Consider the following 26,335-nt stretch of genomic DNA (forward strand, 5'->3'; position numbering starts at 1 on the left):
AAACGGAGAATGGGCTCAGACAATGCTAGACAGCGCAGCAGAGGTGAGCATAGCTCGCAAAGTCCTTATGAATCATCTGGAGACAGTGGACACGAATGAATACCTTCAAGTGGAAACTGCAGATACCAGAGTTAGCAAGCCCCACAAAATATACGAGATAACATTACGTATAGAGGGAGATAAGACTAGGAAAATAAGGGGACTATTTTGGGATAACCTATCCAAGGGCTATGACATCCTTCTAGCTGAAAAAGACTGGCCACCGGAGTTTGTCAGGGAGTGCCCTCATGGCGAAGAAGTAATTATGCCTGCCTTCTCGAATCAAATACCGATTCATAAAAAATATACACTTGCTAGAAAGTGGGCAGTGGCCTTAGCACCTGCTTTATATAAAAATCATGTAGGATGGGATGAGGATTCTCCTCCTCACAAAGTCCAGTTAAAATCACAACCTACTGCACAAAGGCAGTACCCAATTAAGCAAGAAGCTAAAAAACAAGTAAATGAAATACTAGATCAGCTAGAATACCAAGGGGTGATTGAAACTTGCACCTCACAAATGAACAATCCTTTGTTTCCGGTCTCCAAACCAGACAATTCGTACCGTCTAGTTTTGGATTACCGACACCTTAACACATGTTGCAAAACTTTTGCAGTGCAAAACTCACACAGTGCTGCACTAATGAATAACATAGTGCGCAAAAAATACAAAACAACCTTGGACATCTCCAACGGATTCTTTTGTCAAAACATAGCACCAGAGAGCAGATATTTAACTGCATTCTCAGTAAATGGCACTCAAAAACAATTCTGTCGGTTAGCCCAGGGGTACAAGAACAGCCCGGGGGTATTCTCAGCGAGAGTAACAGAATTACTACAACTATATGATGATGAAGCATTATCTTATGTCGATGACATTTACTTAACAGATGATGACTTGGAGACTCACTTGAAAAGAGTGAACACCATAATACTTGGTTTCGCTGCAGAGGGTTACAAATTCAACTTCAAAAAGTCCAGAATTGCCCATCTGACGGTCCTATTCTTAGGATATGAGTTATCAAGTGAAGGCAAAAGCCTGGCAGACAATTTCCTAGAGAAATGTGCCGTAATCCAAGCTCCTAAAACACTAAAAAACCTACAGTCAATTCTAGGCTTCCTAAATTTCGGAAGAACTTACATTGCAAATTACGCAGAAAGGGTCAAACCCCTTTACGATCTAATTAAACCAGACTTTAAAAGATCCAGTTGGACTCAAGCACACACAGAAATTTTGAGATCCTTACAAACAGACATGCTAATTAAAACAAAATTAGAAACCCGTGATAATACACGCAACCTTGTGATCCGAGTCATCCCAGGGAGATACGGATTCACATACCTAACCTCTAATGAGGGAGATAAGGTACCAATTGCATTCAAATCACATTTGTACACAAAAGCTGAAGAGAGATTCAACAACAAAGGAAAAATTGTTCAAGCAGTTCAAACCGCAATAGCTAGAGAAAAAGACATAGCTGACGGTAGACATATCACAGTCAGAACAGCAGAATCAGCTTTTGAGGCATTAACAACACCGTGTAATTTACCAACAACAACATTGGATCCAGAATGGTTACAATGGGTAAATTCAATCACAACGGTAAGTATATTACTTCTTTGATCCAGAACTAGAAGAATTAAAAAATCTAAAATATGAAAAAACGTATCCTCTGCCAATCGACATTCTGCCTCTACGACATTACGCCTGTGTAATCTATACAGACGGACATGCTCAACCCTCCGTTTGGGGAGAACATGCATACAATCCCACATGTGAGATTACAAAAGAAGTGTGGCACGGAGGTAAACTAAGACCTCTATTAACAAAATCACACTCAGTAGAAACTAATTCAGAACTACAAACTGAAATATTAGCTTTGAAAATGGCGCTAGATAATGCGGATCGCGAATTCCCGACACTTATAGTGTCAGATTCATATTTCTGCGTCAAAGCATATAATAAGGATTTGCAGACATGGATTCAGAACGGTTACAAAGATGACACAGGTGCACCAATAAAGCAGAGACTTCTCTGGGAACAAGTAGCTCTTTTGAAAAAAGAACTACCAAAGACTCACGTGACACACTCACTGAGTCACCAGCGTGATGGCGTTCACGTTGTAGGGAATTCATTGGCTGAAACAGCCGCAGCGGCAGCCAGTAAACCGGCTCCCGTAGATCGAAAAAAGCGTACATTAAAATACATTGACGGCGAAACATTGCTGGCAGTAAAAACGTCATCAAAAGGCGACTGCTCGGCGTTACCGATCAACTATCCACTCAATTACACATACATCATAGATGCAAACTCCATTCCTTTTGCTCGAATCCCTGGAGTGGGGGATAGAGTGATTCCAAACATGGACAGGAGAAACTTGTTAATCGCAGACGCACACATGGGCGAGGGTCTCAGACACCTTAAATTAAAGGATTCTCTGGAAGAATTACAATCACGGTACTGGTGGCCAGGCATGAGCCTGCACTACACCATGTTTGTAAAAAACTGCCCAAACTGCAACAGAGATCGCAGTGGGGAGAGAAGCAGTTTAATACCTCGTCGTATCAAGGCAGATAACATCACCACTAAAAAGAATGGCTTGCGATTAACATATACAGGCTAGTTCCCACTTATAATGTAGATCCACAACACTCGGCTGACGTCCGGACTGTTATACAAGATTTGCGAGTCTAAATGGCATATACGCTAAGAGCATGCTACGTTCGACCATTTTTTTTTACTTTTCTCAGGCAATCCAGCCTGGGGGGGGAAAGAATGGCCAAATGAGCACAGCCCAGCGGGAATCTTCTCACTTCCTTCCTGAGGGTATGGGATGGTGTAAAGAAAAAACCAAGACAGAAAGCAATCTATAATAGAAAGGATATTAGGTTCGGGAGCTGGGTGGGTCAAACATCTAATAAGTGTCCAACGTAGTCTTAATAACTTGCCAAGAAATTCTCTGAAGGGATTCAGTCCGTACGAATTATTATTCGGAACTAGGATGTTGATCTCTGACCTTGATAGTCAGACTTCAGTGGTAAAAGAAAAAAGCTTTGATGTCAAAGACCGTTTGGCTATTTTGCAGGACTTAAACAAAACAAGAAAAGACCTGAGCAACATACAGTTGAAAGAACAGCCAACGACCACTGAAGAATCACCACCTGTCCCAGCAAGACCTGTCTGGATTCCAAAAGTCGGGGATCTAGTCAGGGAGAAGATCGCGGTAAAGAAGGAATTTGGGCCTTCTTACAGAAAAGCAGTTCCTGTATTGTCTGTCAACGGGACAAGATCAGTTGTACTACCGCCACTTGCTGGAAAAAAGGAGAACCGAGTTGTATCCATCGACCTGGTAAAACCACAACATGTGGCCGATAACCAACAGTAGGCCAAGTGGACTCCCAATAAGTAGCAGAACACCAAGGTTTGCTACCAGTACAGAGGTCCTATCAAAGAGGCTCATCACATTCGAAACGCCTACAGAAGAACAACAAGGACTATGCAACAATGCAATAGAACTTAGACCTCTGAAAACCCAAATAAAGACATTTAGCAGAGACACACCAATCTATACAGAAGTACCAAGTGAAAATGCAAGGAACAAAAATCCTGAACCAATTGGAACAATTGACAGAACTGCATCCGGTTACTTCATCAACTTCGATGATTCCTCTGACGGCTTCAGCGAACAAAAGACACAGCCATCATCAAAATCCTTTAAAGACAAAGCTAAGGAACTTTTGAAACAACTAAAAGAAACATATCTGATTTCTCCATGGATTGAATTTTGGGTGGGTTTTGGTGCATTTATCCTCACACTTTGGCTCATCATGGTATTTACCTTGGGACGCTTCATTGAGGGAAAATATGCTAAAATGGACACAGCAAGTCAGAACATCAACTTGGTCCTCAAACCACACACATCTTCACACGTCGAGAAAAGAGAACTTTCTTCAGAACTTTCTTCAGCCAACTTCACAGCAATTCCAATACCTGGTGGGGTAGCCTGGGACAACACTGACTATGAAATTTATGGTCCGGTCGAGATCCTGAAATATCCACACCAAATCAAGATCTCCTTGAGTGACTTTGCAAAACCAAACTCATTTGCTGATGATTGGGACTTTGAAAGTATAAACAATATGATGTCTGACTTAGTAATGTCTGCTAAATTTACAAAACATGATTATTTGCAGGGTTCTACAAATTATGACAGCATGTACTGCTATAACCATTATGGTAACCATTTCTTGCATAAATCTGCACAACCTAGAAATGTTTTAAATTTTAATCAATGCGAACATTGTGCTACACCTCCAAAAGGGAGCTCTAGAACCGTGTATGGCAAATATTCATATTTTTCAGGTTTTAACATAACTAATGCTGAAACATTTTATTACAAATTGTCAAACAAGACAGGGATGAAAACCATGATAACCAACACAAAATTGATATATTCAGATTCTTTCTTTGAAAAAATGAATACTTTTGGATTTGATTATTGGGACAAACATGTTGATTTGAAAAGTGTTTGGGGTACAAAAGAATGGCAAGTACAGGGTATAGAAGCTTTGTTTAGAGCCTGCATGATCCCAGAACAAATGATATTTTTAAATGACACCGTTCAACAAACCACCTGTCTTGGCTTAGCCAAAATCAAAGATTCAAATAACCTGTCTATTCCAAAGCCAACAATGTTTAGCAATAACTCTGAAACAGATGAAGAAATAGACATAAACCATATACTTAACCAAAACAGAACACATCCTGATTGGAAACAATGGTTGATCTGGCCCACAGATACAAATAACTGTCAAGATAGATTCCTGAATAAAACACAGGGTTTCAAAATGAACAGGCCAGACCCTAGATATCCCCAAAGACATCACCCAGGGATAATAACAACCTACAGTGTGGGCAAATTATGCCTTCAATGGCTACAAACTTCCACACTGCCTGAAATTAAGCAACACCTAACTTTACTTACTGATGGTGCTGACTTGCGTGATTTCATAATGGGACCACGCAAACAGCGTCAAAAGCGTTTCATAGCAGCCTCTGTATATGCAGCATACAATGAGGCCTGGAAGGTTACTCAAATTGAGACAGCAGAAAGAATACGGGAAATTGACCGTATTAATTTGGAAAAATCACTTTCTGTAGTGGACAATGGGTTAATGACTCTGTCCTCCAGAATTTTTTCATTGGACAGCATTGTGTCTTCAGCAATCGATATATTATCGCAAGACTTACTGTTATTACAACATGGTCAGTCACAATTGCGTTCTATTGTACAGCTTGGCTGGACGTTACAAAATCTGCGTTCAGGCTATGTGCCTTGGCGTTTAATCAACACAACGTCACTATTCCAAATCTTTAACCTTACTGATAGACAAATCGGTATGGCTCAGAAGGGTGCTGATTATACAATCTTGAGCATTGAAAAACTAGAAAGATTACCGTTGACAATGTCAGAACGACCTGTCAGTGAATGGATAATCCACGGAATCATAAATATTCCAATCTCAACCTTCAGGTTTCAATACTGCCAAAAATATATACAGGCTGGCATGTACGAGAAATTGGGAAAGGGGTACCTTAAAACAACATGGAACCTGCCCTATTCACATGCATGTGTCAGTAACAAAGGACAGAAAGTGTTTCTTAGTGGCAACAATTGTGCTATGTCACTAAGCGGCACGCTTCTGTGTAACGGTATTAGTTTGCACGGAGCCTGTGAAGGGAATTCATACAACCTTTCATGTCACCAGCAAGGCGCACCTGCAACTGAAATAGAACCATTCTTTCAAAGACTCTATAATGGGAGTTACATTCTTATTGTAGACCGCAGATGCTGTAGTCTTATGCCCGGGACTCCTTATCTCGTCACTACGACGGCGAAGGTCAAGTGCTGTGGACGTTCTTTGTTTCCCAGCTCCTTTCCAGACAGGGAGGCAAGGGCATGGCCCGGTTTGAAAATTACTTCTATTCGAATAGACACTTTAAGCAGAATGAAAACAGTGCTTCTTCAGACGCCTACAAGGCTCACGTCATCGAAAGAAACGTATGATCTACAAGTCGCAAGGACGACTGCAGAGATACATACATTATTATCAACCAATTCCCCCGTACATTTCGCGGAAATCCTGAGCGAAATCTTAAATATTTCTGATACCACTGGGGTCTCAAAGGTATTTAAGACAGTATTTTCAATGGCATTAACACCATTCAAAGCCATACTGGGTATTTTTCCAGACTTCGTCCATTCGATTTTTGGCGGACTTCCCCTGATCCTAGGACTAATTGCAGGAATCCTATTCCTAGTCCTTATTTTTCGTTATGGCAACCCATGTCACAGATCAAAATCTCACGACAATGGAAGATACGATCCTAGCCATTGGATACCGGGACCGGATATCAAAAATCCTGGGACTCTCCCGGCTTAGAGACCTAAACATGACTTGGTTTCTATCATTTCGACCAATGTGGCAAAGGTGTGTTTTACCTGTACTAAGGTGTCTGCTATGCGGAGAAGAATGCGTGTTAGACACCTGTCTGACGCTACAATCGGATGCGCCGGTGGATGCAGATACACTGTTGGTTCCTACCAAGGTTCACGCACTGTGCTGCCCTCAAAGGCTGCCAATTCTGATGACGGCATTCCTGGAATCTTCACCACTGCGATTGAAGAGTAGTGAAGTTCAAGATGAAAGCAGCATCGAACAGGTACGACCTTCTGTCAGCAATGCAAATCAGAATGTCAATGGAGACAATCATGCGCATGAATGCATGGTTACCCCTATTTCCGACTTAGAGGAACTTTCCCATGAAGCTGTTGACAGTTTTTTCGAAAGCCTGAATGATATGATGTTCTCTCCGGAACAGAAATAGAGACTTTTGAGTAAACTCGCACACGGCGTTCCCTGAATTCGGCCTTCAACTTTAAAAATAAAGTCACATGAACAATTACAATCCAGTTCACGGACAGCAACTTTTTTCAGCAAGCCCCTAAAATATTTTTCTATATATTTTTTCCCGGGACACTGATTTTCTGCTTAAAGTAAGAGACTATTCCTAGAGAACTAAGATTTCTATTTTAGATACTTTATAGACTTTATAGACTTTAGCTGCCCGCTGGTATGTTCGCAATAGATTTTATGTGATGAAATGGTTTCGACTTTTTTTCTGTATAGCCATATTAAGAGCCATTTCATGTGTATTTCTCATATACCAACAAGCAATAATGCATAACAATGCGTGTTTACTTTTGCATTTAATTCATAGCTTAAGTGCATACAATATATATGACTGCAATTTTTCAGTATATTTGAAAATTTCGAAATGCATTTATGTATTTTGGGGTGGTAATGTATACACTATACTCTATAGTATGTTGTACTATGTTATACTATGCATAGATTAGTAGATATGACCATAGTTAGCGTGGAGTGGGTGTCGTGTATTTCTATAGGTTCTGATTCGATCCCCCTATTCCTGACCCTATTCTGGTTAAACTTACTAGCTAGTTAACTAACAGTCAGCCCATGAGGCAAGAAATCCCCCATGATGCAGATACCGTTATCTGACGCAGTCACACTACGGCACAGGAACGTGTTATCTGATTAGGTCATAACGCTTGAGATCTAATTAGACAAGCGACATTCCTCCAGCCCCTGATAAGGCATACGACGTTCTCATAACAAATCAAACCTATGACAACCTGGATAATCCGTGCGGCCATTGTTTTGATTTCACAGAGAACTTTAGTAAAGAATGTGCTAACGAGCAAGTCGTATGACATCTTTATTGACGTACCTATGTCCATCCTTACGTCAATCCCGGCACCTTTAAGGTATAAATATTGCCGACCTTGCCCTATGCAAACACACGCGTGGTGACAAGACGGAGCAGCCATACTTGCCGAAGCCGAGAGCAGAAGCAGACCCCGCAGGCAGCAGCCCCGCCTTCCTGACGCGCTGAGAGACGCGCTGCTATCTCAAGCCGAGAGACCCAGCACCGGCGCTTCTGGGCAGCCCTCGCAGGCAGCCTGGAATATCGAGAGCAGAGAAAGAGATACCATTCCTCATTCATCCTAAATTCCAGGTACAGAACTGAATAACCCCTCCTAGAGAATTCTTTAGTTATTCACTTGGCAAAAACAAACTTAAACTAAACTGTAACTTTCTATTCCCGCCCACGCATTAGACTTAGGTCAGGTACACGGGGTAGGCGTATTTAGAAACACCAGTTGAGTACGTTTAGTCAAATGTATATGTGTATGTAAATATATTTTAATCATTTTAAACATCATATGGCTCAGAAACCATATCAATGTTTTTACAGTATTATTTTATACTATTGCTTCTAATGTATGCACTTTACTTAACTATAAGTATTGCAATAATATCGATCCATTTCTCTTGTACGAGAAAAGAGACTGATCAATAAATAACATCTTTTATTGAACACGCCCGTCTCTTCCTTTTCTCTACATTCTGATGAGACTAAGAATGCACGTACTGACTGAGTAAAATAATTGCCTTGTGCTCACACGACTCTTGAGATTGACTCTTGATTAGGGGAGAGCAAAGTTGTCATGTTCTATGGTTGTCAGAAACTAAATCCCTTCTTGTCTAATCAGGGGAGGTAATTCTTTCCTGAACATTCGAGAAAGTTTCTAGCGAACTCTGAGCTTAGCTCGCAAACCCAAAAATTAAGTCTAGTATCGACAGTAGTAGACCTAGTTAACGTCTGGCCTAGGCCTTTACTGCTGTAGGCACTATTCCAATGCGCAGAGCCTATTGGGAAAATAGGAGCTACACTACAATACTACCAGGTACCCTCACTGTAACCCTAATGTAAATGCTCAGCATGTGACACAAACTGATGGTAGGCTTCACACTTGCAGTTGCGAGTTTGATGGGAATACATCTGGTGCTAATCTTAGCTAAGTCTTAGCATGTGACAGCAATGTAATGCGGGCATGTGTGCTGCATCTTTCGTCAGGAAGCCAGAAACACTAATAGTTTGTGTTCGTTTTTTCATTTATGTGTGACCGGATCCATGGCGGATACCTGGAAAGTGCTCCACACCGCAACAACTGCAAGAGGTGGGCAGTCAAGGGGGACCTGTGCATCCGGAACGGGAGTGGCAAGCAACAGCATCAAGTGTGATGGGCGATCAATCAAGGGCTCAAGAGGTGCCAACACAGGGTTGATTGTTTACCGATGTGTTAACCATAGGTTGTGCTAGCCGCAGTAATGTAGCAGTATGTTGCTTCACGTAATATGGCAGTTTGTTCCTTATCGGGAAACAGTATCTCCCCCGTACCGGCGCCTGTGCTCGCAGGTGCCACCGTGGTCATGGTAGTATATCGGTAGGTTACCAATTGGTGGGGCCAGCCATAGTAATGTGGCAGTACACAGGGGTGTGCCTTGCCAGCTTGCCCAAACCCAGGAGTAATAGGCGTATGCAACACCTCAGCATCCCTTGTCGGGAAGAGGTACTCTGCCTTCACGGCGCCCGAGCTCCCAGTTGCAAGCATAGCAGACACAGCGTGGTGGGGATATTCCATAGTAAAGAGGTAGGCATACACATAGCATTTCCCAGAGCGTAGTAGTTAGGTGTTGATGGTTCACGAACTTCACGATATGCCAGTGGGAGATTTTGGGGCCTGGGGTTCCTTGGGTAGCATTTCAATTTCACCAACAAGGAGTGTCAGCGTCTGGGGTGCCGTGTCTTATCGGGCACAGCGGGATGCCATCAATTGGGCCCATCTGGTGGCCCCATGGCGGCAAGTCTAATTTCCCTGATTCAGACAGCCCTAGCATATCTATCCCGCACTTGGGAGGGGGCGTGAAAGGACCGGGTACACCAGGACGCCTGGGTAGAAGGGTTGGGTCGGCATGTCTGTGCCCGGGGTACCCCCTGGCGCAGACATTCCAGCGCTTCCAATAAGAGGAAGCGAGTCTGTGAGACCAATGGGCCTCTGGAAACAAATACCTAGTAACAAAGATGGTGAGGCTAGCTAGGGCTGGATACTTACAGACTATAGCCCAGGGGTGCATCTGGGGGGAGTCGTGCTTCTTCAAAGACTGGCGTCCATTAGTCCACAATGGGGGATGAAACCATCGCAGAGAATCTTCTTGCCTAGTTGGTGGCGTATAGGAACAAGGCATGACCTTGCAGTGGATTGGTAGGTCCTGATAGTTGGGCTACAAAAAATATGACGGCTAGGTTTATGAATTTTCAGTGTAGGAGGGTAGGGGGGCCAAACAGTCAGTCAACTACACTGGCCTGTGGCGGTAAGGTCATGATTGGTGAGCAGTAATATAAGGTCCTTAGGGGGCGACGCCATTCTTGAATGGGGTCGCCCAAACGGAGGGACAAGTGATCTCTCCTAGAACTCCAGAGGCAGTTACAGCCTGTTGGCTACATGGGTGCGGGAAGGGGAGAGTCACGCTTTCTCTAGGCTGGTTAGCTACCCCGCATGTGCACAATGACGCCAGTAAATGGCGCAGAGATGCAAGGGCCCCCTTTAATGCAGTTAATAGGGCATAGGGGGTTACCAGGGGGAGAAGTACCCTCACGGTAAACGGGCCCTCTACCCATGCGCACTCCAACAGGAGGGCGTGGCTTAGTGATAAGGATCTGAAACCAGCTAGTGACCTTGCCATAAGCCCAAATAGGATACGCAGAAAAGAAATTGTATAATGTGATTGATATGTTAATTTCGTATAGGAAATACCTTGTACTAGAAGTATGTTAAGGTTAGCCATCTGATATCTGTAAATATCAATTGTAACATTTTCTGCGTAATTGTGTAAATATTGTTTATTTCAATTTTTTTATTTATTTGTATATTTTAGGTATGATAACTTCTGCGTATGGAGTTCAGACATGCTGCTTCCTTCTCACCCCTCCCCCCCCCCCGCTCCCACCCCCTCCTTTCTCCCCCTCCTTCCCCCCTTCCATCTAGCAAACAGCTTGCTCGCTTTGCCTGGATATATATTCAGCCCCTGAGCATCAACACACTCCACCTGCGCGGTGGTCATAATATACTGGTGAGCGCAGGACATTAGAGTATACGCTGAGAATAGTAGTCATAGTTGGGCGGGCTGCTATGGTGCGGACGGTGGGCCATAGATGTAGGACATACAACGGCGCAGGAATTAATTGTAAGTGTTCCAGGCGGTGGGATACACTGTTTAGAGTTGTATATCTGTTTTTATTTACTTGCTCATAGTTTAAATCTGTAAACAAAGATATCATGCTAAGGACCCGCAATTGGTGCCTGCTGTAAAAGTTGATGATGTTTGAAATGTAAAACATCACAAATGTATTAGTTGTTTACACATAGATTCAGTCAGTACTTTGACACGTCAGCGTGTAAATGTACTATATACAGTGATTACAGTAACAATAATAATAAAACCAAAGTTAAACAAAACAAAAAAAAAGACTGTACAGATGACTCATGATCACGAATGCTACTGGAGAACGAACCTTTTTGAAGTTAAAACTACTGAAAAATTGTCATCGATCTTCAATAACACAAGAACGACAGAATTCACTTGCCATTATGGCCACTGAATACGACGTCTTGTATAAGGGATACTTCCAAGATATCCTGAAAGATTTCACCACAAACAAATTGATGAAAGTGAATATTTCAAGTTTTGTTAGTTTATTAAAATTTGTAAAAAAAAAAGAATTTGTTCAACAACATTAATAATTGTTTATGCTCAGTTTAGTGTAATAAAACTGGTTCGTTCAAATTGTTGGTTGGCAAAATTAAAAATGTTTTGGGAGATAATTTCCGAGGGGGCCTCGAAATTTCAACAGCTTAGAGGCCTGCACAGGGTTTAATACGGCATTGAGCACTTACATTGATTGCTAACTGGTCTCACAAGAGGCATTTTCATCCGTACTGCAATTTGAGGATTTGGGGTAGGAACCTGACATTCTTCTTACCTTTGTTAGAATTCAGTGGCTTAGCTATAATCGCAGAGTCTCCCTTGCAGAGCTGTTTGCCTATTGTGTCGGTCACTTTGGCTTTATACTCCTTAAAATGGCGGAATTTCAGTGTAGTTCCTTCACGGTTAGATGACTCCTCCTCATTGTCTTCTGTATTTCTCACACGCTCTGCAAAAATGCGGGAGAGAACACGTTGCTGTGAGTGAGGATAGGTTGCACAAACAATAAGCTATGATGGAGGTCCTGTCATTGTTTAGTGAGGGAATAATGGCATGGAACTGGGCAAAAGGAGGTGTGGAGGGAGCCAGAGTCAAACCGAGCTTCAGCAACCCAGGCAGAGCTGAGCAAGGGCACAAAGGGAAGAGACAGGTGAGTGTACAGAACGGTCGGAAGGGAATGAGTTGTCACAGATCACATGGAGAGTCTGTGCAGGAGTAGTGGTCTAAGCCTACAGGCCTATCATTTCAAGGCTGTCCCAGAAGTACAAGGTTCTTACTTCCACAATTGTGTTACACATTACACATAGCCTGACAATTTGCAGTCAGTCCTCTGTTTGCTCAGGAAGAAAAAGACATTCATTTTCACTAAATGGAGATTGGGGAGAGTTTTGAGAAACCGACGATTTCTGCTAGATATACATGGGTGACATGGGCCCTAATCCAAGCAGGGAAAATTGACTGTGGCACACCCAGTGGGGTTGTAAACAAGCTCTGGCAAAGCCATTAGGCCTCCGCAATACGAGAGCTATTGGCTTTGGCAATGTCTTTTTGCCATATTGTATAGCATGTCTATAAGTCATGGGAAAAAGCACTATGACACGGCCTGTGCTGCTGCATCATAGCGCTTTATTATTGTTGCAGGAGGGGCAGGATAGGCAACACATGTGGGAGACAAGCAACACAACATGGGTAGGGTGAAGGGCGATTGAGGAGAAGGTAGAAAAGTGTTATGATGTGGCCAGCAGTGTCCTCATCATAGCGCTCTGTTTTGTGATGATGGTTGGGGCAATGGGAGTGAGGGTCAACACATGGAACAGGTGGCAGGGAAGAACCTGACAAGACAACCAGGGAGGGAGCAGACAGACAGGGCAAAGGTCAAACCAGCAGCGGCTCCTCTGCTATGGCAGAGGAGCATCGCCCCCTACCCTTACCAGCAACGTATAAAAAAGGAAAACAATAATAAACTGTGGTTTATTATCATTTTATTTTGTTTCCCAAAGTCTTTGGATGGACCGAGGAGGATAACAGGCCCTCACGGGGAGTGGTATGTACTGTTATCACTTTGCATGAGGGTATGGCCAGCTGTCTCAGGCTAGCCAAACCATCATGGGCACTGAGGTTCTCTCCCACCCAGCTGCATTGCACTTTGGATAGCAAGCACAGGCTTTCAGTCTTACAAGGAGCACAAATCATTGGCACTCAGGCCATGTATGTGAGCAACTTCAGGATTGGCCCCAGAGGAGCCTGGGAGCCTGTACCTTCAATGGAGCCTCGAGAGGAGCAAAAGACCGGCAATAAGGCGAGCTGCAGGTAAGGTTTAAACAAAAAAAAATTGTTGTCATGTCCCCCCTCCACCTGCCCTGCTACTCTCCTCTGACACCAGCCCCTACTGGTGGGTGTGGGGAGATGGTAGAAAAAACCCAGAAAGGGGCAGGCTGGTGGGAGTGAAAAGAATCAACACAGGTGGGGGGTGAGTGGAAGGCAAAAGAAGCAACACGGATAGGGGAGCGGGTAGGAACAAAAAGAAGCAACATGGATGGGTAAATGGGAGACACCTTGAAATCACAAGCAGTCATATGAAGTGCTTGAATCCAAAAAAAGATGAGGACATGACACATGCATGCCATGATGAATGGGAACGCTGCAAATGAGAGTCACACTGAACCTAACCAATTGTAAGTTACGGAGGGGCTATAAGTGCACTGATGAGCTGTAAAGAAGGGAATGGAATGCTTTCCAGAGGACTTCCCAGTGTTTAAGAAGTGTTAGAGAAAGTATTTCTATCCATCATTGTTAGGTCACTCACCAAAGGCTTGGTGCAAACTGCGACCCCGAGAAGTTATAGGTGGGACCAGAAGGAGCAAGGGCGAGGAGCAGAGGGGCAAATTATGGAGAATATGTGAAAACAAAAAACATAATTTTCATTTGCAGCAGAATTTCACTGTTTCTTAATATAATAGTTGTGGGCAAAGTTGCTGCCTCGCAACAGGGCTAATTTCTGTCAACTATGGACCTCATTAGTTACAAATCGACCTGCAGCCATGCAGGAGCAGTGGAACACAAGCATCGGAAAAGCCAACAGGTCTCACTTTAGAGACTATTGCCGCTGTCTTTGCCTTTTGTTCCAACTGTCAAGCATAGGCATTGTCGACTTTGTCAACAATTTGTAGCCATGCTGTATAGCAACATGACTAAAAATAATAATAACAAGCATTTGCAATGCAATAGGTCTAGCATTAGGAAAGTTTGAGCTATTGGTATTGTAAATGACAATTTTTTTATTTATGTGTTTGGTTTTGAAAATAGCGAAATTAATAGCTTTGTCATTTAAAATGCCAATAGTTTTAACTTTCGCAAATGTGACACCTATAGCATTTGTACTGCAATATGTGTTGTATTTACGTGACTTAGATGTATTGATATTGCAAATAACAATGGCTTTTGATTTTTTTAAATAATTAATACTTAAATAAAAGTTATTGTAATTTATAATAGCAATAGCTTAAACTTTTGTAAATGACTTTTGTGAAGATTATGTTCAGTGTATTTTATTGTGATGAAAATCCAAGAACAGATGTGAAATATTAACTTTTTTTGTGACATTAGTAATAAAGTTTAAAACATTGAGAGAAGGTATTTGAACCAGTTGTTGAATGGTTGCACAGATTGATGCTGTGGTGGGGCAGAGTGATGCTGTGGTGATGCGATAGATCGATAGATAGAGTGAGTGCGATAGATAGATAGAGGGAGGGCGATAGATAGAGGGAGGGCGATAGATAGATAGAGTGAGGGCGATATATAGATAGAGTGAGGGCGATAGATAGATAGATAGATAGATAGAGTGAGGGCGATAGATAGATAGAGTGAGGGAGATAGATAGATAGATAGATAGATAGATAGATAGATAGATAGATAGATAGATAGATAGATAGATAGACAGATAGATAGAGTTAGGGCGACCGATAGATAGAGTGATGGCGATAGAGTGAGTGATGGCGATAGAGTGAGTGATGGCGATAGATAGATAGAGTGAGGGCGATAGATAGATAGAGTGAGGGCGATAGATAGAGTGAGGGCGAAATATAGATAGAGTGAGGGCGATAGACAGACAGATAGATAGATAGATAGATAGATAGAGTGAGGATGATAGATAGATAGAGTGAGGGCAATAGATAGATAGATAGAGTGAGGGCGATAGATAGATAGATAGATAGATAGATAGATAGATAGATAGATAGAGTGAGGGTGATAGATAGATAGAGTGAGGTTGATAGATAGAGTGAGGGCAATAGATAGATAGATAGACAGATAGGCAGATAGACAGACAGATATACAGACAGATAGACAGACAGACAGATAAGACAGACAGATAAGACAGATAAGACAGATAAGATAGATAGATAGATAGATAGATAGATAGATAGATAGACAGATAGATAGAGTGAGGGCGATAGATAGACAGATAGATAGAGTGAGGGTGATAGGTAGAATGAGGGCCATAGATATATAGATAGATAGATGGTTGTGTTTGTGTGTGGGTGTTGTGTGCGTGTGGGGTTGTGGGTGTGGGCGGTTGTGTGTGGGGGGTTGTGTGTGGGGGGATGTGTGTGTGTGTGTGTGTGTGGGGTGTGTGTGGGGGGTGCGTGTGGAGGGGTGCGTGTGGAGGGTTGTGTGTGTGTTGGGGTGTGGGGGGTTGTATGTGTGTGGGGTTGTGGGTGAAGTTGTGTGTGTGGGGTTGTGTGTGTGGGGTTGCGTGTGAGGTGTGTGTGGGGGGTTGTGTGTGTGGGGGTTTGGGTGTGTGTGGGGGGTTGTGTGTGTGGTTTTGTGGTTGAGTGGGGTTGTGTGTGCTTGTGGGTGTGGTTGTCGGTGTGTGTGGGTGGTTGTGTGTGGGTGTGGGGCATGTTTGGGGGGGTTTGTGTGTGGGGGGTTGTGTGTGGGGTGTGTGTGTGAGTGTGTGGGGGGGTTGTGTGTGGGGGGGTTGTGTATGTGGGGAGTTGTGTGTGTGGGGATGTGTGTGTGGGGTTGTGTGTGTTTGGGGTTGTACGTGTGTGGGGTTGTATGTGTGTGGGGTTGGGTGTGTGTGGGGGGTTGTGTGTGTGTGGGGGTTATGTGTGTGTGGAAGGTTGTGTGTGCGGGGGGTTGTGGGTGTGAGAGTGTGTGTGTGGGGGGGTTGTGTGTGTGGGGGTTTTGTGGGTGGGTGTGTGTGTGGGGGTTTTGTGGGTGGGTGTGTGTGTGAGGGGCAGTGAAAAACAAGCTCTCTGCATTGCCTGAGGTGGGGGTTGGGGAAGCGGAGCGGATTCCTTTGAAGTTTGATGAGGGGGTGGGGGAGCGGATTCCTTTGAAGTCTGATGCCGAGGCTCAGACAAATGGTGCGCGATGTGTATTGGCGATGTGCACGTGCCTGGCTCACATGAACTGTACCCGATCCGCAGTTTGAGTAGACTTTTGAAAGCCTTACTATAATCTCGACAAACAAGCATTGCTAAAGCAATGCTGTAGTTGAGACCTAAAAACGAACTAAGATGCATCCAGCACTAATGCCCTTAACATTTTGGAGTGAAGAGGCAATGTTTGTAGAGAGTAGTGTGACAGTGTGGCATAGAATGGAGTGGAAATATGTGGCGAAGTGTGGAATTATGTGGCCTAAAGTGGAAAAATGGGGCTTGGATACGAATCATGTGGTGTGGAATTCTGTTGTGTGGAATAGTGTATATAACCATAGAGGGCACTTGTTCCTTTGTGGTAAAGGGAGGAAGAGTGGTTGGAATAGGTAGCTCTGAGGAGTATCTTCCTTATTTGGAAGTATTGTCCTCACACCCTCATGCTTCATCATCAGGCTTTTTGCTCTTCGCTTGCTCCTCGTGGGGCTGTTGCTGTAAGGCCCAACGAGCCCCACAAGAGGGCTCTTTAGTGGAGATCTTTTATAGATGTCAGCTGTGATGGTTTTGGTGGGTGTGAGAAGCTAATGAGTGATAGTATAAGTGATCTAAAACTACCTAAAGAGGATCCAGATAAATTATATTCAGTGTTTCTTTGGTAGGGTTAAAAACAAGTGTGGATGGTTAGCACAAAGTTAGGGAGCGCCGCTATCTGGTATATGCAGTGTAAAAGTTTCATAATTCAGGTCAACATGTTACACGCCCTATTGGTCCAGGAGGGACCCATGGCGTTTCTTCAGGAGCGGGTGTCAAACTATAGTTCTATGTGATAATCCATAGTGGTGGCGCATTAGATCAGTAAGCATTTAGAATATGCTCACCTTAGTAGGTATCCATAAACCAACCCCCTATATCAGGCCAAAGTGTGCCTTAGGTCAAGGCAGAGGACCGCGTGGTTACTGTCGTTTTGGTAGTCTCATGCGTGGTGTGTCGCGTACTACCTACCCCTCTCCCTGGAATTGTGTAGCATTGAATGGAGTGGAATTATGTGGTGTGGAGTGGATTAGAAATATGTAGAGTTGAATTATGTGGCATGGGGTTATGTGATGTGGAATTATGTGTCATAGAGTTGAATAATGTTGCATTGAATTGTGTTGAAAGTTCTGGAATTGTGTAGCATGGGTAAAAAAGCCTTCAGATAAGCCACAAACTATCCTTTTTTTTAGGTGGTATCCTGGGCTTATTTAAAAACCCTACGTTGATTTCAGAGGGTGTATATGGTTACTATGAGTGCTACTGACTGAATTGTCCCACGCACTAGTAAGGGGAGTCACATCAGTTTTGGTGTTTGTGTGGAATCGTGCCTCACAGAATTAAATGATGTGCCATGGAATTGTGCTCCATGGCATGAAATTGTGTAGTGTAGAGTGCAATTGTTTGATATGGAGTGCAATTGTGTAATGTAGAGTGCCATTTTGTGGAGTGGAATTATGAGATATGGAGTGGAGTCATGTGACATGTAATTATGTGGTGAGGAGTGGAACTATGTGCATGGAATTGGGTGGCCTGGTGTGAAACGGTTTAGCATGGAGTGAAACTGTTGCAATGAGTGGAGTGGAATTTTGTGGCCTGGAGTGTAATTATGTGGCATTGAATTATGTGGAATGGAATTATGTGGCATAAAGTGTATTTAAGTGGCATGGAGTGGAGTGAAATTCTGTGCCGTGGACATAATTGTGTGGTGAGGGATTGTGAAACGTGGAATTGTGAGATGTGGCAAGTAGTGTAATTATGTGATGTGGTGTGGAATTGAGTGGAGTGAAAATATGTGCAGTGGAATTGTGTTCAGTGGAATTTTGGGGCATGGAATTGTGTGCCGTGGAGTGGAATGATGTGGATTAGAATAGTGTGCAGATAGAACAGCAGAAAGCAAAGCACACCAGCATGCTTTTAGAAACACTCAAGAAGCAAGGACTAAGGCAATAAATATAAGTAGTCAAATTAAACCTCACATGGTAAAAAGAAGCGTGTCTATAAAGAAAACATGTTTGTGGAAACTTGCTCAGACTTGTGTCATGGGCATAGGACTTCTGAAATGTGCAACCATTGCTAATGATCTGAAGTCAATGTGTCTGCTTGGAATGTGGCTTCGGCATCTTGGAAACACAGGCAGTGGCAGGTGATGTGTAAAATATGCTTGTGTGTGTTAAGTAAATTAAAGAAGGCATTAAATAAGGCATTCTGGCTATCACAAATGAGAAGAGATGAATATAAACATATTTGCGCTTTCAAAATACATGCATTGTAAATAGCCGTGGAAGTACATTGTTTTTAAAATAGGGCAACATGTTGAATGTTTAACCGCATGCGCACTAGCGGTTTTCCCGCTGCGCGCTGCGTTTAAAAAAAACCCGCGTTACGTGACGAGCTCAGCTCGTCATCCGCGTAGCGCAGGTTACGCCCATGACGAGCTGAGCTCGTCATCAGCCCCGAAGGGGTTAAGCCAAAGTGGCAGCGTAAGTACCTTTCTTACAATTGTGTAACAGTTAGAGAAATGAGTCACATAGCCAGGTGAAGGTGTGTAAGCTAATGTTTAAAGTAAAGACTGAGAGGGGTGGAGAGGATGTATGGGGGCAGAAACACAGAAAATGGTGGGTGGGGGCAGAGGGAATAAATAGTACCTGCGTAGCACGAGCGACGGACGCACTGTAATTAAAATGAATCAAACTGTGTTAGATGTCAGGGCCGGCTTGTGGGCAGTGCGAATGGTGCGCCTGCACTGGACGCTGACCTTGGGAGGGGGCGCTGACCTCAGGGAGGGGCGGGGGGTGGGAGGGGGCGCAGTGCTTAGCAACAACTTACAATTTCAAAACACCTTCTGTTCCTTGTGTGCCCAGCTTTCTGGCAGCAATAAAAAATGTCAATACAACTCTTGTGATTAACTATACTGTTAGAGAGGGTTGCATGACGTTACTACGCATTACGTTGCAACGCATGCCTTTACCACGCATGCGTTACAACATGAATACCTTCTCCAAGCATATCCTTTACCACAAAAATGCCTTTAACATGCACACTTTTACAATGATTTTCGTTGTTAAACTATGCATGTTTATGGCATTTTCATGTTAAAGGACATCTCCGATCACTACTAATTAACCCTAAAAATTAACCCTTGTAATTTACCCCTGTGCGACACCACCCACTCAGTCCCCTTTACCTCTCCACGTCCACTCCACTCCTCCAAGCACTTCCGAATTGCATTTAACGTCGTAAAGAGGAAGCAGAAGTGTCTTTCCGTTTCCTCTAACGACGCTGATTGCCTCCACATTTTTTTTCTTCAGATTCAGATAACGACGGAATCAGGTGCGCTTCTTTTTTTTGGGGCGCGGGGGGGAACCCCCAAGCCCCCCTTTTTTATTTTTACCTTTGGCACACATGCCTTTACTACGTATCCCATAGTAAAGGTATGCGTGGTAAAGGCTATTTGTTGTAACCACGCATGCGTTGTAATGTATGCGTGGTTATAGTTATGCGTGGAAATAGCCGCGTAGTAGTGGCCGTTTCCCGTTAGAAAGAGAGAGCAGAGTTTTGTCCAGTGGCATGAAGTAGCAAAGAGGGGTAATATGCCTTCTGCAAAGAACACGTACTGTGCAGATCCCAAATCTGTATTGTGTATTGAGAGCTGAGTTGATTCTTGCTTTTGTCACAGAGATCCATGTGTTACCACAGTACATAAGATAAATCACTAATATAGAACAGTGACTGTTACAGTCATCAAAGAGCTGCATGCAAATTGCATAAAATACTTTGGACATTATGGGTTTTTCCAGTGTTTCATTGATTACTCCTAATGTTGCTAAAAAGGGTTAATTTGGGTAGACATACATTCTTATTAGTACAGTCAGCCATTACCAGTGGTTTCAAATAAATGCAATGTATGTGAGAGAGGGGTTATGGAGAGATAAGGGGCACTTTTGCCTAGTGGTAGTCAGGAAATCTGTGGAGGAGATCATGGTGGTGGGCACCAAAACTGACTGTTGCACCACGCGCCCCCAGCGCTAAAGCCGGCCTAAAAGGAAATGATGACTGGTGCGTGCTGGCCAACTATGACGCAACAAAAAAGAGTGGCAATAAAGTCAGTGAATGGTATGCAATGGGCGGGCTGGAAGCCCTTTGCTGTACACAATAATCATGAAGAGACAGCGCATGCGCTATGGAGCACAGACCTAAATATAGCCATAACTGACTGAAGTGGCCCCCTCACATCCCTAGGCCCCAGACCTACTGCAGCTGCGGAATTCAATGACAATTAAATCCCTGAATGCAGAAAGTATTCCAAGACTGCCAGAGTGGTGCCCCTACATCGGCCATCAGCAACTGCTTGATGTTTTCCCTCTGAGGCGGAAGCCGGAGGTTTGCTTTGCTCACTTGCACTTTGTGGCACAAAAACGATTGTAAACGATTGAATTGCTAATCTGTTTATTTTAAAAACTGTAAAATATTTTAACCAGGTGCTATTTTAGATCTCCGCCCCCCCCACCTCAAGGCGAGATTAATTCGCCGAGGCTTTTGCACGTTCTCTTCCCACAGCGCCGCTGTACTCAGGCGCTGGGAAGCTTTCAGCATTACTTTGGGCGCCATCTTTAATTGGGAAGGCTGGCCGGTTTGCTCTGCGCCCCTCCCGCCCTCCAGGGGTATTTAAAGGCGTTACCCTCAATCCCCAGCAACTGCTTGATGTTTTCCCTGTGAGGCGGAAGCCGGAGGTTTGCTTTGCTCACTTGCACTTTGTGGCACAAAAACGATTGTAAACGATTGAATTGCTAATCTGTTTATTTTAAAAACTGTAAAATATTTTAACCAGGTGCTATTTTAGATCTCCGCCCCCCCACCTCAAGGCGAGATTAATTCGCCGAGGCTTTTGCACGTTCTCTTCCCACAGCGCCGCTGTACTCAGGCGCTGGGAAGCTTTCAGCATTACTTTGGGCGCCATCTTTAATTGGGAAGGCTGGCCGGTTTGCTCTGCGCCCCTCCCACCCTCCTCCCGCCCCGCCCAACTATGTATATTAACAACCGTTTCGCCCGACCGCGCAGCGGGCGCGACGGCGGCGCGCCAAAGGCAAGCCCGTCTGCGCCCGTCCGCGCCTGGCCCGGGCCTAGGGCCACCCCCCCTGGGGCGCCTCCTCTGCCCCCACGTATCCATTACTCTGCCGCCCAGCTCCAGCATCTTCGCCCTACGATCAGTCAGACATGTCTAATATCCCACCCAAATTCTCTCCTTACAAGCCCAGTTACATACTGCCCAGGCTGCCACGCCATGATACCTTCCACCCGCAAACCTTCCCCTGGTGGTCAGCATCACTCTACGGAAACCCATACCATTGCGCTCACGAGCGTCCGCTCGCTTGGCAAACACAGCCAAGACATTCATGAGCTGATCCTTGATCATAAAATAGATCTTCTGTTTATGACAGAAACATGGATGGGCCAAGCGTCCGATCCGGATCTAGTCATAGCCGTTCCTGCGGGGTTTACCACCCACAGACTGGATAGGCAAACAAAGAAAAAAGGTGGTGGTATTGCCATCATTGCTCGTGACACCTACACAGTAAGGTTCTCAATGATTCCACAGACCTCCTGTGAAGCCTTAGAATTTGCAATCAAACTATCCCCTTCTTATACCTTTAAAGGGATTCTCCTTTATCGACCTCCGGGGCCCAGGAACAATTTCTTTGGTGCTCTTAGGTCCTTTTTGGAAACATCTGCGCTTGACAATTCCCTCACTATTTTAGGTGATTTTAATTTTCATTTTGACGTTCCTGACAACCCCGATACTGCTACGCTCTTAGTCGACATGTCCACCTTTGGCCTTCTTCCCCTGGTTCACGCCCCTACGCATGAAGGAGGTCACACGTTAGATGGCATTTTTTCCAATGCCATGGGCCTCCAAGTCACACAAATACTCCCTTTAACTTGGTCTGATCACCATCTCATCCTGGCATCGCTACAAGTACACGACTCCTTGGTCGACAAATCAAACCCCAATCCCCGCCAACCCTACCTGGCTTGGGATGACATAGATGAATGCAGGCTGGAAACCCTGCTTAAAGACACCTTCCCCACCCTATCTCCCGACCCTAACACTGCTACTTCCCAATTCCACAACTGGGTTAGCTCAGCAGCCAAAGACTTGGTTCAAGTCAAACAACGGTCACGTAACAGATCTACCCCGTCGGCCCCGTGGTACACGGAGGAATTACGTACTCAAAAGCAAGTGTCGTAACAGAGAGAGACACTGGCGGAAGGATTACACTCTCGAAGCCAAATCTCTGTACAAAGAGTCAGTAGCAAAATACAAAAATCTCATTTTTGACGCTAAGAAAAAGTATTACTGCAACAAAATAGAAACTGCACAAAACTCGAACAAATCTCTATATGAGACCACTAAACAATTAGCAGGTCTCTCTGTTGATCTCACACCTCCCCCGTCCCAAGCTCTCTGTGATGCTTTGTCCAAGTTTTTCTTCAGCAAAGTTGACGATATCTATCGGGTCTTCGCCAACAACGCAACCCCTTCCCACAGGCCTTCAATTCACCTTGACGGACCTATCTTTCCTCAGTTCAGAGAGGTGACCTGTTCTCAGGTGCTAAACATCGTATCCTCCATTAAATCAGGCTCGGCCCTAGACCCTTGTCCCCTGAAGGTTCTGCGGCCAATCATGGACGCAGTTCTCCCGGCCATAACCGATATCTGCAACTCCATGTTTGGCACAGGTACTTACCCTGAGACATTAAAGAAAACTCTTATTAAACCGCTCCTCAAAAAACCCACCCTTGATAAGGAAGAACTCAAAAGTTATCGCCCCATCGCCAGTCTTCCACTACTAGCGAAAATAGTGGAAAAAATTATGAATGCCCAACTCTCTTTATTTATTGAGGAAAACAAATGCCTGGACGAATCGCAGTTTGGCTTCCGCCGATTCCATGGAACGGAGACCGCCTTGGTCAAAGCGGCGGACGATATCAGATCCATTTGGGATGCGGGAGGCACAGCTGTCCTGATACTATTGGATCTATCGGCGGCCTTCGACACGGTCGACCATATCACCTTAGTCGACCGTGTCGAGAGCATAGGCATCCGAGGCAACGCCAAAAATCTCCTTGCCTCCTTCCTGGCTAATAGGACCCAGGTCGTCACTGTTGGACCTTTTGAATCCTCCCCCCTGTCACTGCCATGTGGAGTTCCCCAAGGCTCATCCCTCAGTCCGACATTATTCAACATTTATGTGTCGGACCTTGCCAAAGTCATCAGGGCACATGGGATGAGCCTCACGTCCTATGCAGATGACACTCAATTGGTCCTCGCCGTCAAGAATGACGGGCCTCAAAAAGCCAACATGTTCAATCAGGGCATGCTGGCAATTGGGAACTGGATGGCCCACAACTGCCTGAAATTAAACTCCGATAAATCGGAAGTTGTAATTTTTGGCAATCTTTCCCCGGAGTGGTCCCCCCTTTGGTGGCCTTCACCCATGGGCCTGCCCCCAGACCCGGTTAACAAGGTGAGGAACCTGGGAGTCTTGTTCGACAATAGTCTGAACTTTTTACCACATGCTAACCAGATTTCCTCCTCAGCCTTTTATAAATTAAGGCTCATTAAGAAAATTCTGCCCTTTCTACCCGAAAATGCCGCCAAAACATTGGTGAGCTCCCTGGTACTCTCCACCCTAGACTACTGTAACGCTTTGTTTCTAGGTGCCCAGGAGAGAGTGCTATTGAAAATGCAGGCTATTCAGAACGCGGCCGCCAGGCTCCTAGGGCGAATTCCCAAATACCAACCGTTGTCACCCACCATAAGACAACTTCACTGGCTACCGGTGAAGATGAGGATTAAGTTCAAGTCCCTGTGTTTGGTATACAAGGCTTTACACAATGCCGGACCAGTGTTCTTCACTCAGAACCTTACCCCCTACTGCCCTTCTAGAACACTGCGCTCCTCCAGTTCCTTTGAACTGGTGGTCCCCCGAACCAAATCTGTCAACTGGGGTGACCGCAGATTTCTCGTAGCTGCCCCGAAGCTGTGGAACACACTGCCTCACTCAATCAAGACCAGCACTTCCCTCTGGTCTTTCCGCAAGAACCTCAAAACATGGCTTTTTAATCAATGAACTTCAGCTCCCCTTGTTGGCTAAACATTGCAGTTACTTAGCGCCGAGATGCCCAAGGGCCTTCGTTCGCGCTTTATAAATGCTGTTATAAATAAATAAATAAATCCCCAACCGTTACCAACATCATCTTTATGGGAGGCGGCTCAAGGAGGCTTTCCATCTGTATCTGAGACTCAGTGTGTTATTCTCTTGGCTGTACAAAAGGGGGTGGTGATGGACGGAGCATCTGAACCAATCAAACACTCACACCCAGTCAAAAGATCTGGGTTTGATCCATCACCGTTCTTTAGCCCACTCTGCCACCCCAGTTCAGACATGGCTATATTCTCTTGGCTGTAGCAGGTTTCAGTCAATTTCAGCCTCTATCTACAGATCCCCCGGACCCTGGGCTCAGTTCAGCGACTCCATCGCCGACCTCGCCAGCACCCATGCACTCGCCTCCACGGACTACATCCTCCTCGGGGACCTGAACTTCCACCTCGAGAACAACAATGACGCCAACTCCGCCACCCTGATCGACAACCTCGCCAACCTCAGCCTCAGACAACTCGTCACCGCACCCACCCACGCCGCCGGCCACACGCTGGACCCCATCTTTTCCACAGGCCCCCACGTCACCTTCAACCACTCCACCGAACTCCACTGGACCAACCACCACTGCATCCATGTCACCTTCACGAAACAAACCACGCACCACCGCACCTAACAGCTGCCTCACCACTGCTGGAGTAAAGTCACAGAAGACCAGCTGATCACCTCCCTCGCCCAGAACCCACCCACCGACCCCACCAACCCAGACGCCGCAGCCCACAACCTCAGACAGTGGATTGACAACTGCGCCAACACCCTCGCCCCGCTCAAGAAACCCCCAAACAGCCACGCCATCAAGAGAACCACCTGGTTCACCGTCAAGCTCCAGACCTCCAAACGCGCATACCAGAAACTGGAAAAGATATGGCTCCACGAACGCACACCGGACAACCATTCAGCCCACAAGGACGCCACCCGCAGACATCACCACCTCATCAGATTAGCCAAGAGATCCTCCTTCAAAGACCGCTTGGATAACAACGCACACGACAGCAAAGAGCTCTTCAGCATCGTAACGGAACTCTCCAACCCCAGCGCCAACACCAACGCCATCCCGCCCTCACAAGAACTGTGCGACTCACAAGCCATCTTCTTCCACCGCATAATCGCGGACATCCACGACAACTTCAACACCACGACTGCCCCGACTACGCCAGACTCCACCTCCCCTGTGAACACCACAAGCGCCAACCGCCTGACCTCCTTGTCCAACGTCAATGACGACGAGACATGCAAGGTCATGACCTCCATCCACTCAGGAACTCCATCAGACCTGTGCCCACACCACGTATTCAAGAAAGCAGACGCAGCCATCGCACCCCAACTACGGGAGGTCATCAACATCTCCTTCGGAACAGCGACATTCCCGGAAAGCTGGAAGCACGCCAAAATCAACGCCCTACTCAAGAAGCCCAAAGCAGACCCCAAGGACCTCAAGAACTTGCAGCCCATCTCCCTGCTCCTGTT

At 45.1% G+C, this 26,335-nt stretch overlaps 1 protein-coding gene across 1 annotated transcript in view; it reads right to left on the reverse strand.

Moving 5' to 3' along the window:
• The window catches only part of LOC144791972 (uncharacterized), an 89,207-nt gene that overhangs the window by 45,244 nt on the left and 17,628 nt on the right, over window positions 1–26,335 (reverse strand). Inside the window, exon 5 of the mRNA XM_078666833.1 lies at window positions 12,011–12,181. Coding sequence (XP_078522959.1) covers window positions 12,011–12,181 — 171 coding nt within the window. The remainder of the gene's footprint in view (window positions 1–12,010; window positions 12,182–26,335) is intronic.

The sequence above is a fragment of the Lissotriton helveticus genome, chromosome 11 (assembly GCF_964261635.1).
Source record: "Lissotriton helveticus chromosome 11, aLisHel1.1, whole genome shotgun sequence".
In the NCBI taxonomy this organism is placed as follows: domain Eukaryota; kingdom Metazoa; phylum Chordata; class Amphibia; order Caudata; family Salamandridae; genus Lissotriton; species Lissotriton helveticus.